The following is a 13,444-nucleotide window of genomic DNA, read 5'->3' on the forward strand; positions in this document are numbered from 1 at the left end:
CCAGAGCTTTTACAATAACAAGATAACGAATATTATCATAGAATTGCATTAAACCATAGACTGATTCTGGTTTCCTGAAGGAAACCTTACTTCCACTATGGCAAGCCACAAGAGTTTCGTTATCATTGATAAAGTGAAAAAGGGAGAAGAAAAAATAGAAAGAAAGACGAAGAAAAACCGAAACAGAATCCGGGAAACGGATATACTTTCCACATTTGATAATTGAGACTTCTTTCTCTGCACCATCCCATCTATGACCTGAAACACTTGACCATCACCAATTACAGTTAAACTAGTCAAGAAAATCTCTATACTCCGCCTTCTTCCGTACAATTCAACTTCCTTTGTTGCAATTATGTCAATGTTAACAGTGTTCGGATGTATTCACAGCCCAACCACTTGTTTGTTTAATACCTAGGTATAACATAATCAGGAAAAGGAGCAACTTATCATACTTCTTGGGACTACGGAATGCAATACTGTTTCAGGTAAATTTTTCTCAATTATCACGTTGCTATGAGACTTAATTTATTTTTCACTTTCACCGTTTAAGTCCATGATTCAAAAATTACTTAAAAGTATATGTGACAGAATTTCGTGTTATAAACTAAAAGAGAGTCGTTCTGTACAGCATATGTTATTTATGCTGGGGGAGGCTCTCTCTCTCACACACACAGACAGCGAGGAACCGCGGGAGCCAGGTCATCATGTCGACTGGATATACAAGTCTGATGCCTAGTTAAAAAAAAAAAAAAAAAAAAAAAAAAACCTTTAGTATTACAAATATTTACGTGACAGTAGTTCTTTTTATATTACTGAATGGTTAAAAATAAATTATAATGAATTCGTTATACGGTCCAAGTTCCGATTTTTGTGTAACATAAATAACTCCAACTGCTGTTATCCGTAAGGAATAGCCTATAGACTGAGATAATCTTGGACTTTTTAAACCACCTAAAATATTTTTTCTAGCCCTGTATATACTATTATTTACGACTTTCTGGACAAATGTTCGATACCTCTTAAAGCAGGTTGTACCCGATTGCCTAATGAATCTGTATCAATACGAAATGCTCCTATCAAGAGTGAGACACCATGCACACCGCGCTCCACAGTCATACACGTTACCAATGCGGCTAAGCAGAGGTCATCTACTACAAAGAAAAAAAAGCTTGAAAAGACGAAGAGTAAAGTATATAACTAATTTGCTGAAATCTTATGTCGAGTTGAAAACACAGAGCTCCTCGGAAGTAAGTATTTTTTTAAACATGACTGTACAATACTTGTTTTTTTAAATGATAATTTTAGAAAAAAAATTCGTAATAACGGAACCACAAATGGAACACACTGCATTTAATCAAAATCGATTTTTCAGTATCTTGTACCAAGGGGAGGCATGAGCCGGCCAGGTCCCACTGAGTGCACATTAAATATATCCTCGCTTATAAGAGTATAATAAAATATTCTCTCCTTGTAGAAATGGTTTTGTCCTCTTAGACGCTATTAAGTCCTGTTAGACGCAAACAAAAGAAAATCCAATTTTTACCATTTTGATTGCCTGGAGCGACGGATGTAAGTTTTTCGAGATCTCCTTTTCCCGAAAATAAGGGTAGCTTACTGAAAAGTGAATATATATGATTTCCTCGAAAATCACTTTAACGTTTATATATTAAATTTTTCATAAAACAAAATTTCATTAAGACCTTTATAATGTCTATACATACAAGAAGTTTTGACTGTCTGACTGATGAAAGCCCAGACCAAACCGTTTAAGCAAGGAATTCGAAGTTTGGAAAAGGCATTGGATTTGTAATATAAGACACCTATAAGGAATGATGTTTTGAAACTCGACGGGAAATGTGGGAAAATGGGGTCGAATCTTTGAAGGGTAGAGGTATGAACTTTGATATATGGACTTCACACTTAAGGCACGTATTTACTCGTTTTTTAATATATTCCCTGAAAAGGAAGAAAAAGAGGCCCGGAGAAAAAAAGGTGGGATTGCAATTGTTATAATATGATGATCACATGTCAAAAATTCTTTAAGGTTAGAATCATGAATGTTGGTATCTGGACTTTTTTTTAAAGATGGTTCACGTATCTAAATCCCTTAAAATTAGAAACATGTTACGGATTTGAAACTTTGTATATAAACTAATCAAAACTAGTGGGCATATGCCATAGCATATCTCGAAATTCTGCTTTTAACGAGACTAGAGGATCAATTTCAACTTTTTTCTGTATATAGAAACGACTTCGAGGTTGCCAGTGTCATTATCAGGAAAAAACGGGTGAATCATTTGAAATGAATTTTTGAACACTGTTAGCACTCGAGTGACTCTTGCTGTGCAAAGAATGGAACCAAAGCCTGATATGTATGAGATGCGAGGCTGTTAACCGAGCAAATTAGGGGGTTTGGGGGCGATATCCCCATCTAGCCGATGATTACTCTTTATATAGAAAAGAAGAGTCCTGAGTGAGTGTGTGAGTGACTAACTGACTAACGCCCAGGCAAGACTAGGATTTGTGACGCAAGGTACCACTAAAGAAGAATTTTTGGAAATTCAACGAGGAAGCGGTGGGAAATAAGGGTAGTATTTTTTAAAATAAAATGTTCATATCTCCGAATCTCTGAAGGGTAGAGACATGGAATTCGGTATATGGACTTCTCATTTAAAATGAGAAATGAATTTCGCTGTCTTCAGAAATGAAAGAATCATAATTCTTGAAATATGATACTATATATTGACTTATTATTATTATATGGTTCACAAATTACTGTACAAGAAGTCTTCATTATCTATATAAACTAATAATTAAATTGTAAATGCGTGTTTAACTTTCATTTGTTTTATGCACTACTACATATTTTCTTTCTTATTTTGCAATTCTACGATGACTTTTTTTTAAATAATTTGTTTTATTATACTGGTTTGTTTCAGCACAATTCCATAATTTAAATATAATTATGAATTCATAAAAATGAATGCCACTTATTAATTGGGAGTGAAATAATATTCAGAAATCTTATTTAGCGCGAAAAGTCTTCTCGTTCACTGAAAACCGTCCCGTGTTGCACGAACATTGCAACGACCAGGGTATTTAATTCCTGAAATAGAGGAAAAGCGACTTAGCATTCACTCAAATGTTCATGTTGTAGAAATCTGGTCGTTGTATGCTCGCTGCAACGCGGCATAAATTAGACATTCTCTGACGGATTGTTTTCTGCTTTTTAAAACGAATTAATGGATTTTACAGTTATAGAAGTAAATAATATGTTATTTAAAATATGTAAAGGTGTAATAGAAAGTAAAATTCTTAACTTCTTTACTACTAATGCTAATAATTTTTTCCTTGAAAAACTTTGGTTGTTGTGCAACGCTGCAACACTAACATTAGCCGCCACTGTTACTTCAAATTTACACAGTAAACAGAAACCCACATTATCACAATTTTTTCTTCTGCATTACAACCCAAGTATGCTGCAATGTCGCAAATGTCAGAAATTTTGGAATCTCAACAGCAGTAATACGCAAATGGGATGGATGGACGGTGTAATGGAGATCCAAAGAACTTCAGTGTCAAGTACTATGTTCATGATATGGTGTATTTCATATGAATATGAACAGTTACAAGGTAATAACAATTTTGACTTTTCTCTAAAGGTATTTCGAGAAAGATTTACTAGAATCGCACACTAAACAGAAACTAATAATCTTTATTCATGAATATACGCGCTCCCATACAAATACGACATCCAAACGATTAGATGATTTCTGAAAGTGTAAAAATCATAAACCTGTTTGCAGCAAACTGGAGACATTATAAAACGGAACGTAAGTAGCAATTGAAATAGTGCGTAAAATGACGTAGCTTTGAGAACTTTTAAAATTGATTGTTGCTTTCGTGTAGAACAATTTTGCAACTATTGTTTGTGAATTATATATTTATTTTACAAAAATGCAATATAGGATTTCTTTTTTTGACAGTTTCTCTATTTCACCCCCTTTATACCTATATATTAATATCGCCTCTGAACAAAAAACATCAGATCCAAATTGAAAGTGACCATGTTTATGACTCTTGATCTCTTGAACCACCAGACCGATCTCGATCAAACTTTCAACATAGATAAGGTTCGGACCCGGGATGTTTTCATCATTTACTTTGACGGCACAGTGTAGGGGAGGGGAAGGGGGGACATACAGTGGGTCAAAAAAGTTTCCGTACAGATGTTTTCCGGTTATGTATTGTAATATATCTTACAAAGTACAGAAAGAAAAGGACAATTTCTGCGTGTTTTCTATAAGGAACTCCATAATAAGCATATGCATAAGAAAATAAAAAATTTGGAATCTATAATTTAGAAGGAAATCAAATATACACGAAATACTGACCATATTACAAGTCAAAAAAGTTTCCGTACACATAAAGAAATGCACATAAATAAGAGCACCACTTTGCACTTCGTCCGCAGTTAGTGATCAGTTTGGCCTCCTTTGGCCTTAAGTACTTCTCGCATTCGTTTCTGCATTGCAGTGACCAATTTTGATGTAGTTACAGGGGAGATGTTCCTCCATTCTTCACGTAAAGAATTTTTCAACTAGTCCTTGTTTCTAATATAGTGTTTCCTAATGCACATCTCTAATTCATCCCTCAGATGCTCAATAGAATTACAGTCAGGATATTATGGAGGAGTATGAAGTTTTTTGGGCACATTATACAACAACCACTCTTTTACTTTTCATGCAGTACCGTATGTTTAGGGTCGTTATCTTGCTGGAATATAAAAGAGGCTCCCGTGTTCAGTTTCTTTGCACTGTTGTGGAAATTCTGTTTCAGAATGTTTAGGTAAACATGTTGGTCCATTGTACCTCCGATAAAATCCAAATTTCCTACTCCAACTGCTCTCATACACCCCAGAAGAGCACACCACCACCTCCCTGCTGGACAGTAGGACACAGATGTTTAGTTCCATGTACGTATTTGGGTTCTTGCACACAATAACTCTTACGTCGGATCCATGAATGTTGAATTTGCTCTCATCACTAAATAAAACAGTTTTAGAAGCTGATTGGCTTGACCACATGAGCTTTTGGGAACTCTACACATTTCTTGGCATTTGCTTTACTAACAAATGGTTTCTTTCTGGCTATGCGGCGGTTGTAGCCCGCTTTTCTGATGATAGTGCGAACTCTTTCAGGATCCATTTGTACACCATAGTTAGTTTCAAGCATACTAGCTAGTTTTGGAGCACTTGGTTTGGTTCATTTCAGATAGTTTTTAAAATAACACGGTTATGATTATCCTTTAGCTTTGTTGGACGGCCACTGCGCGGTCGAACTTTGCAACTATTTGTTGCAATATACCAATTTGAATGTATTGTACTATAGAATGTGATTTCTTTACTGTTTCTGCTATGTTTCTAAGATACTTACCTTCTCGTCTTAATTTTACTATTAGTTCACGTATTGGAATTGGCACTTCCATTTTGACGAGTCGTTTTATTGCCTCTGTAGATCTTCCTTGCCCAAATTTAACTGCAGTAGTACCTTATCATTAGTAGAGCATGCTACTGTCATCTGTAACCACTGAAAATGCTGTTTGGTGTGTGTTTTGCTTCCTTCTTTTGTATATTTGTGCCGTGTACGGAAACTTTTTTGACCTCAATTTTCAGCAACTTAACTTAAATCTTCAGCTATTCTATCAGCATATTCAATACCATCACTATAATGTGTACACATTACAAGTAGACACGAACAAATTCAGCTAATGTAATTGCGTTTTACTATTTATATATTTTAAGATGTTTTAACATTTTAAAATTATTAATCTCTGGTGTACGGAAACTTATTTGACCCACTGTATATGTTAAGAAAATAAAACTGACAGACTTTGTGACTTTATCACGCTTAAATCACCGAACCGATTTTAATCAAATTATCAACATAGATGAAGTTCGGACCTGTTTTTTTTTAATCATAACCCTTTGACGGTAGAACTTAGTATAGGAGGAGGGGATTGGAGAGATATATAAAAATAAATAAAACTTAATAATTCTTGAACCACCTGACCGATTTCAACATACAAGACGATCGAGCCTGGAAAGTTTTCCTTAATATTTTCACATTGACGGTAGAACATAGGGGAGGGTGGAGGGGAGATATAAACATACATAGAACTTAACTCTTGAACCACTCAACCGATTTCGATCAAATTTTCAACATACATGACATTCGGGCCTGGGATAATTTTTTATCATGCCGTGCCCCACAACATGGGAAGGGGAGAGGGATAGAGTAACTTGGGTAAATATGGCTCACTTTTTCATTATTACCCATTTTTCACTCCTGTAATTGAGGTGAGGTTGTTGAATTTATGATCAATTAGAAGACTGATGTCTTGTTTGTAATATCTCGAAAGATAATTTTATTTCAGTAAATTTAAGAACTTAAAATAAACCATTTACAAAAACCTTCAAGTGCGGCATCTTCGGCATGCATGTGGGGGAAAGATGCCCCAGTTTCACAATTTTTAATATGTGTTTATAAACAGCATAGCAACTATGCTTTTGTACCACTAATATTACTAACTTTAATTTCTACTAATTATATATCTAATAATATAGAAATTTTTCAACAAAATAACAAGTATTCTCCATGTATATTTTCTAAATCCGTTTGTAAACAACGGATAAAAATAAAAGAGATAAAAGAATTGTGGACCTTATATATTATTATCATTTGTTCATTTTTCCAAACTTGGGTTCTTGCGATCACAGTTTAAATTCCAACCATCGTAATCGTTCAAATTTTCTACGGCGTTCACACCGGGATTCGAACCCGTGCACCAAAGGGATACGTATTAGCTAACAGACCAGAGGGAAGGACGGCTTTCTTTTAATATGTAAAAACCTGCTGCCTGAAAAAGTAATGCCTCCCCTTATAACAACTTGCTAGCTACAACACTGGTACACCTATGATATCTGATCTATTAGTGGAAATGCTCTTTATTTTGCAATGAAGGTATATTTGATTCACCCAGAAATTTCAAAATAATTCAACCGGATAAAGGAAGTTGTGACAAATCAAGTGTGTCGCAGAACCTCTCTTCCAAGGATATTTTTTGGTATTTTGAACAACCCTCATACATATTCAGCTCGCACAAGTGACTTAAAACTCAATCCATGTACATTCTTTTGATTCAGCTTGTTAGCCAACTAGTGTCATATATATATATATATATATATATATATATATATATATATATATATATATATATATGTGTGTGTGTGTATGTGTGTGTGTGTGTGTGTAAAGTCCATGCAGTCAAATGTTGATCACGTATGGAGCGAAAAGAAAAAAAAAGTTTATAAACAGAATATTGCATCATTGAAAGCAGCAACCCAGCCAGGAAACAAAGCCACTACTCCAAATAAGAATTTCCCGTTTGCTTTTGACTGAACAATTAATTATAGGTTATTACAGAACAAGTAGTGTTTCATACTCAAACCAAACATTGTTTAAAACATAACGAACCTACAAATCCTTGCAACATATCATAAACTGGTTGTCGCGAACAGAAATCTTAAACCTTTAATGTTATAAAGTGGGGCATCTTTGCTTCGATTTCACTGGGGCAACTTTCTCAATTTTGAAGCAAAGAGGCTCCAGTCGATCACGTAACATACTCATGGACGCAGAAACACAACAAAGCACATTAGCGTTTTAAGCAATTATGTTTCATTCATATGCTTCTATTTAACTACCGTCAAGAGCATTACTACGTTTCACTCTTTAAAATTATAAACACTGGAATAAGAGTAACTTAGCTTTGTGAACAGGTCTGAACAAAAGCAGCTTCTTTCTTCAATGCGACTTCCACATATATTTACTCAAGACTGTGTAGCCTACCCTTTCACGCGCATGGCAAGTCCTGTGACCACGAGCAACAGGCCTTGAGCAATTCGAGCAGGGGCGTCTTCACTCAGTGCGGCATCTTTACCCAAGATACTATATATAAAAATTACCAAAAATAACCAATATCAAAGAGCGCTTTAGTAATAGTAAAAAACGGAACATATTACTATTTTTCTTTAATTTTAACTCAGCGAAATCGGGGTGCGTCTTAGATTCGAGGATGTCTTAAATTCAAGTAATTATCGAGAAATTCTTAAAGATATTATTAACATGTTATTAAAACTACTTTACTAGCCATAAATATTTTTAATTTTGTATCATATTCAATCATTCAGACAACAATAGTGTCTTGCGCTTGCACAGGAGTGCGGATTTGCTAGTTTAATTGAATATTGTATATTTGAGAGTGTTCAGACATATTCACTTACGTGTCAACTATGGCTGCCAGTGGGGGGAATTAGTTGCCTCTGGATTTTTGAAGATGGTTTAGTTCTTGAAAATACATTTCAAGATCTACAATTTGCTCTCATACTATACTACGTAATACATTTATAGTAACTATTATAGTACTATAGTTAATAAGGATATGTGTAAATAATTGTTGTTTTATATAATGTTTATGTGCAAGCGTACATCAAAGTACACAGACTACAAGTATGTGTGTATTCACCAGGGTGGAAAAAATAATGATTTTTAAAAAAAATCATTTTTGTTGATTTTTTTGATTTAAATCAATTTTTTTGATTTAAATCAAATCTTTCTCCTCGTATAATACAAGTCGCGAACTGAAGAAGAAACATTAGGAATTACTATTAAATGCCAATTATGCCATTTAAGTGAAAGTATTGGGGTTGAATTTTGAATTAATTCCTAATCGCTAACCTATTTCAATCCAGGCCCGTATCCACGGGGGGCAAGAGGGGGCCGGGCCCCCCTAAATTTTGGCTGGCCCCCATAAAAATTCACGGTAGACTTGCAAATGAACTATAATATGGTGATGAAGTATAATATGATTGGGTCGGGCCCCCCCTAACTTCTACCGGCCCCCCCTAAATTTTTGGGCTGGCTACGGGCCTGTTTCAATCCCAAACAATGTTTTTTAAGCATTAAAGAAAAAGTACAGCAACATTTATCAACATCGCACTTTTCTTTTCACTAAAATTACTGATATTTGGTAGGGACATATTTTTAAAAACTCATAACTAGCTAGCGGCACGAAATACATAAAAAGTACACAAACTTCGCCTAAAATTAAGTAACTAACTCTATGGCCTATGGAACCCGGAGGTTCAATGCCATATTCAAAAAAGGTCTCCATTGACTTCTATCCTTAGCCAACTGGATCCAGTTTCTACTTTGTATTTCTATTTCTGCGAAATCAATCTTAATATTGTCCTCCCATCTGTGTATAGGTCTTCCTAATGGTCTTTTTCCATTGGTTTCCCACTTAAGACTTTGAAAGTGTTCCTACTTTCTTCCATCCTGGCTACATGACCTGCCCACCTGAGTCTCCTAGACTAGATGACCTCAACAATGTTTGGTAAACCGTACAAATTATGTAATTTCTCGTTATGAAGATTCCACCATTCTCGTTCCTCTTGGGTCCGAATATTCGTCTCAGGATCTTATTCTCAAATACTTTCAGTCTATGCTCTTCCCTCATAGTAAGCGACCATACTTCGCAATCATACAGAACAACAGGCATGCTTACCGTTTTATGTATTTTAACCTTCAAATTCCACGACAGAATTCGAGACGACACGAGATTTTGAACTGAATAATAACATGAATTCCCTGCTTTCAGTTGACATTTATTTCCTTCGTAAATATCGTTTTCGTCTGTTAATATTTATCCTAGATATTTGAAAGTATTCACTTTATCAAAAGTATTATTTGATATTTTAACGCATCCAAAATTTGCCGTACTACGATTCCGAGGGACTTCTATGTATTTAGTACATAAATGCCGACTAAAGTTTTAATTGTTTTTTTATTTTATTTTTATTTTGTTTCGGAGAGGGAATCGAACCCCTCTAAATACGCCCCTATTACCTGGAAATAAAGAAATAGACGCAGACGCAAAAGAATTTTCATCTTAAATGTCCATGGTGATTTCCCCGTTGGAATAGTTAACGATTTAAAAACCGTGTTACGAAGAGAAGGAAAGTAGGATTCACCCGTTACCCGTTCAAAACGGGATTTTTCCTAATCATCCTGTGCATGATACTCGTTTTCATATTGCGCAATCGAAATAACAGAACAGAAACGGAATTTTACTTATTTTCACTTTAAATTAATTTATTTCGGAATTTGATTTAAATCAACGATTTTTATTTAAAAAATCAAGTGATTTAAATCTTGATTAAAATCGTGATTTAAATTAGACTGATTTAAATCAATCCACCCTGGTATTCACCACTGTATTTGCGTATCGGTCTCTCCCTTCCTTATTGGAAAAAGTCCTACGGGCGTGAAGGGAGTCAACATTGAATTTAATGTTATATTATTTGAACAACAAACAATGCTCAATGTCAGCATTCAAACACTGCTCGATGGTTTTGAGTAGCCCATATATAAGTCTACGAAACTGCATATGGTCATTCCTTACTTTCTTAATTGTATTATTATTATCATTTCAGGACCATGCTTAAGGCACTGCTTATTATATCTTTCGCTTCTGCGGCGTTAGGCGCTGTTGGTTATGGTAAAGCCTTTGTACATCCAGGTAAGATTTTGTAGTAAATATCCAAGTTAGATAAATTTATATTTATGTATTATTTGTAATCCCTTTTGCATGCAATAAAAACATTGCAGTCTTGTTAGAGATTGCCATGTATGTCGCAATTTAAATTATACAAGCAAATACTACAAATGGAGTCACGCCTACTATTAATGTTTCAAGTAACGCCGTTATTCTTTTCATGTACTGTATCTGAGCAAAATATCTAAGTGTAGTATGAGCAATATTAGGCAGTAATCTAAATTAAAAGAGCTAAGCAAGAACATTCAACTGTTCAATATTACTTCACACGAATTAGGTATTGTAAAATATTCCTCTGTTCGAAAGGATGATTTGACTTTCGTGCGTTTAGAGTATTGTAATCTACATTATAATGATGACATTCATAGTATATGAATAATATACTTCTGTTAAAATAATCTTCATTGCAAAACAAGTTAGATTACTAATTGATATAAGACTTCGCTTGGCATTAATGTACGCGTAAAGTAAGCGTGCCTGTATGGTCAGCGGAATAGAAGAACAACGTTCCATAATCTCTCTGTGTGTATACACTAAAGTCATCTTTATTTTTCGAATTCCACTTAAAGAGGAAGCATCTCGTTAGAAGGAGGAAGAATTGAAGTCAAATCCTTCAAATATTTGGGAAGTATAATCTCCTCAAACGGGAGGAGCCAAAAAAAGTGCTTCGAGGATAGCACAAGCAAAACGGGTATTCATAATGAAAGGAGGAATACTGACCCCAAATATGTGTCATTGGAACTTAAGGTCGGTTTAAAGGGACAAGTTTTGCCGATAGATGTCACTACACTCTTCGTATATCTCTCATGTATTTTTTACCTTTCACGAAAATTCACGATTTCTCTTACAAATTTCAACTTAGAGACTTCAAATTTTTGGAGAAGGAACTTCATAACCTATCGAAGGGAACAATCCGTGCCGATTTTTTATTTAAAATTTTCTTAATTGTTTAAATGGCTTGATTGTTGAAATGGATATCCAAATTTTCAACAATATAACTGTTTCAACAATGAAGAAAATTCTAAATAAAAAATCGGCACGGATTGTTGTCTTCGATAGGTTATGGACTTTCTTCTCGAAAAATTCAAAGTCTCTAGGTTGAAATTTGTAAGAGAAATCGTGAATTTTCGTGAAAGGTAAAAAATACGTGAGAGAGATACGAAGACTATAGTGACATCTACCGGCAAAGCTTGTCCCTTTACACCAACCTTAAGAAGAACCTTTATCAAGACATTGATATGGAACGTCGCGCAATATGGCTCAGAAACATGAACACTGAGTAAAGCAGAAGTATGGAAATTGGATGTGGTGCTGGTGCAGAATGCTGATTAACCCGTGGATGGTAATGAGGAAAAACGAAGACGTGGTTAAAAAAAAATGCTGACGAAGAACGGCAAATCATGCAAGTAATAGGGAAAAGAATTAACAGAATGATTGGTCACTTTTTTCAACATTCAAATTAGATTAATGTGTTGTTCGACAGAAACATAGAAGGAAGACCGGGAAAAGGAGAACCAAGAAAGGAATACCTAGATACGATTAGAAAGAACAAAAGGTATCAACCTTCAGACTGTTCTTTGAAGAGCTGAAAAAAATTAAATATTGTCCATATTGTCTACCAACCTATGGCTGAAGAGAGAAGAAAACTTGAGTTACTCACGGAATTAATGAGGGCACGGAATTAAGAGATGATAAATTTCGTTCTAAAAAAGTCATGAACAACTACTTTTGTTCATGGACATGTGGAATCATGCTTACCATACATCACCCAACTGTTAGCTGTTTAGTCGACCCTAACTTCGTGACTGTAATGCTATGTACTTTGTAATTCATTACATAAAATATATTAATAAGTGACATGGTGGACATGAGTGACATTTTATTAAAACAAGAGCTCCTTCGTGGCTAAGCGGTTAGCGTACGCGCCTTTCGCGTGGGAGACCCGGGTTCGATTCTCGGCGGGAGTTCATAGGTTTGGATTCCATGTTGATCAGTAGGTCCACGTCTCATATAGTCTCGCTGTTGAACGGGATGTTAAACTGAATATCAACTCAACTCAATTTTTATTTAAAACAAGTATGCAACCACGAGAAAGACTTGCAAAGGAGTTCGGATCACCTCTAATAAAGATTAGAGGAGAAGTTTTGAAGAAGTTCGGATCACCTCTTGAAGGAGAAGTTTTAGTATTGTTTCAGAATAATGAATACTATTAAATAATATATTATAAAAACTAGGAATGATTGACTTATCATCGTTTAGGCCATACTTACTACAATAGAAATGTGAAATTTGATAGAATGCTCCTTTTACAGAGGATAAGAAAGGATTTTTGGAAGTAAAAATCCAAAGGGGGATTAAGGGACTTCAAACTCTTTGCCAAGTATAGTTTGTCTCACTAATCTCTGAAGTTAGAGAAATGAACCTCCGCAAATAAGGAAATAGTGTTTCAGCGTTTTCGAAACTTCTGCTGGTAAGGTAAGAATGGAACAATTTCTATAATGTTGAAATTTCCTTTAAAGTGCTAAATGTGTGGATTCGTTTGAAATGAAATGGAATTATTGAAGTTTTATGTCCCGCGGTTATGCTATGGTGTGGGCTAAAGAAAACAGTGATGATGAGAAATGAATGAAAATGGTGGAATGAAGAAAGTGTGAGGAAACGGGAAAACCCGAGAAAACCTACGTGCATGGCGTTTCACCACAAAGCTCACTTGGCGCAAGCTGGGATCGAACCAAGGACCCCATGCACCAAAGGTGAATGCTCT

General features: G+C 35.0%; 1 protein-coding gene across 1 annotated transcript in view; it reads left to right on the top strand.

Moving 5' to 3' along the window:
- Nucleotides 1-294: 294 nt before the first annotated feature.
- The window catches only part of LOC145662068 (U-scoloptoxin(16)-Er13a-like), a 32,754-nt gene continuing 19,604 nt past the window's right edge, over nucleotides 295-13,444 (top strand). The window contains exons 1-2 of the mRNA XM_081727405.1: nucleotides 295-488; nucleotides 10,559-10,644. Coding sequence (XP_081583531.1) covers nucleotides 472-488; nucleotides 10,559-10,644 — 103 coding nt within the window. The 5' untranslated portion in view covers nucleotides 295-471. The remainder of the gene's footprint in view (nucleotides 489-10,558; nucleotides 10,645-13,444) is intronic.

Source organism: Thermobia domestica, chromosome 10 (genome assembly GCF_964235325.1).
Source record: "Thermobia domestica chromosome 10, izTheDome1.hap1.1, whole genome shotgun sequence".
Classification (NCBI taxonomy): domain Eukaryota; kingdom Metazoa; phylum Arthropoda; class Insecta; order Zygentoma; family Lepismatidae; genus Thermobia; species Thermobia domestica.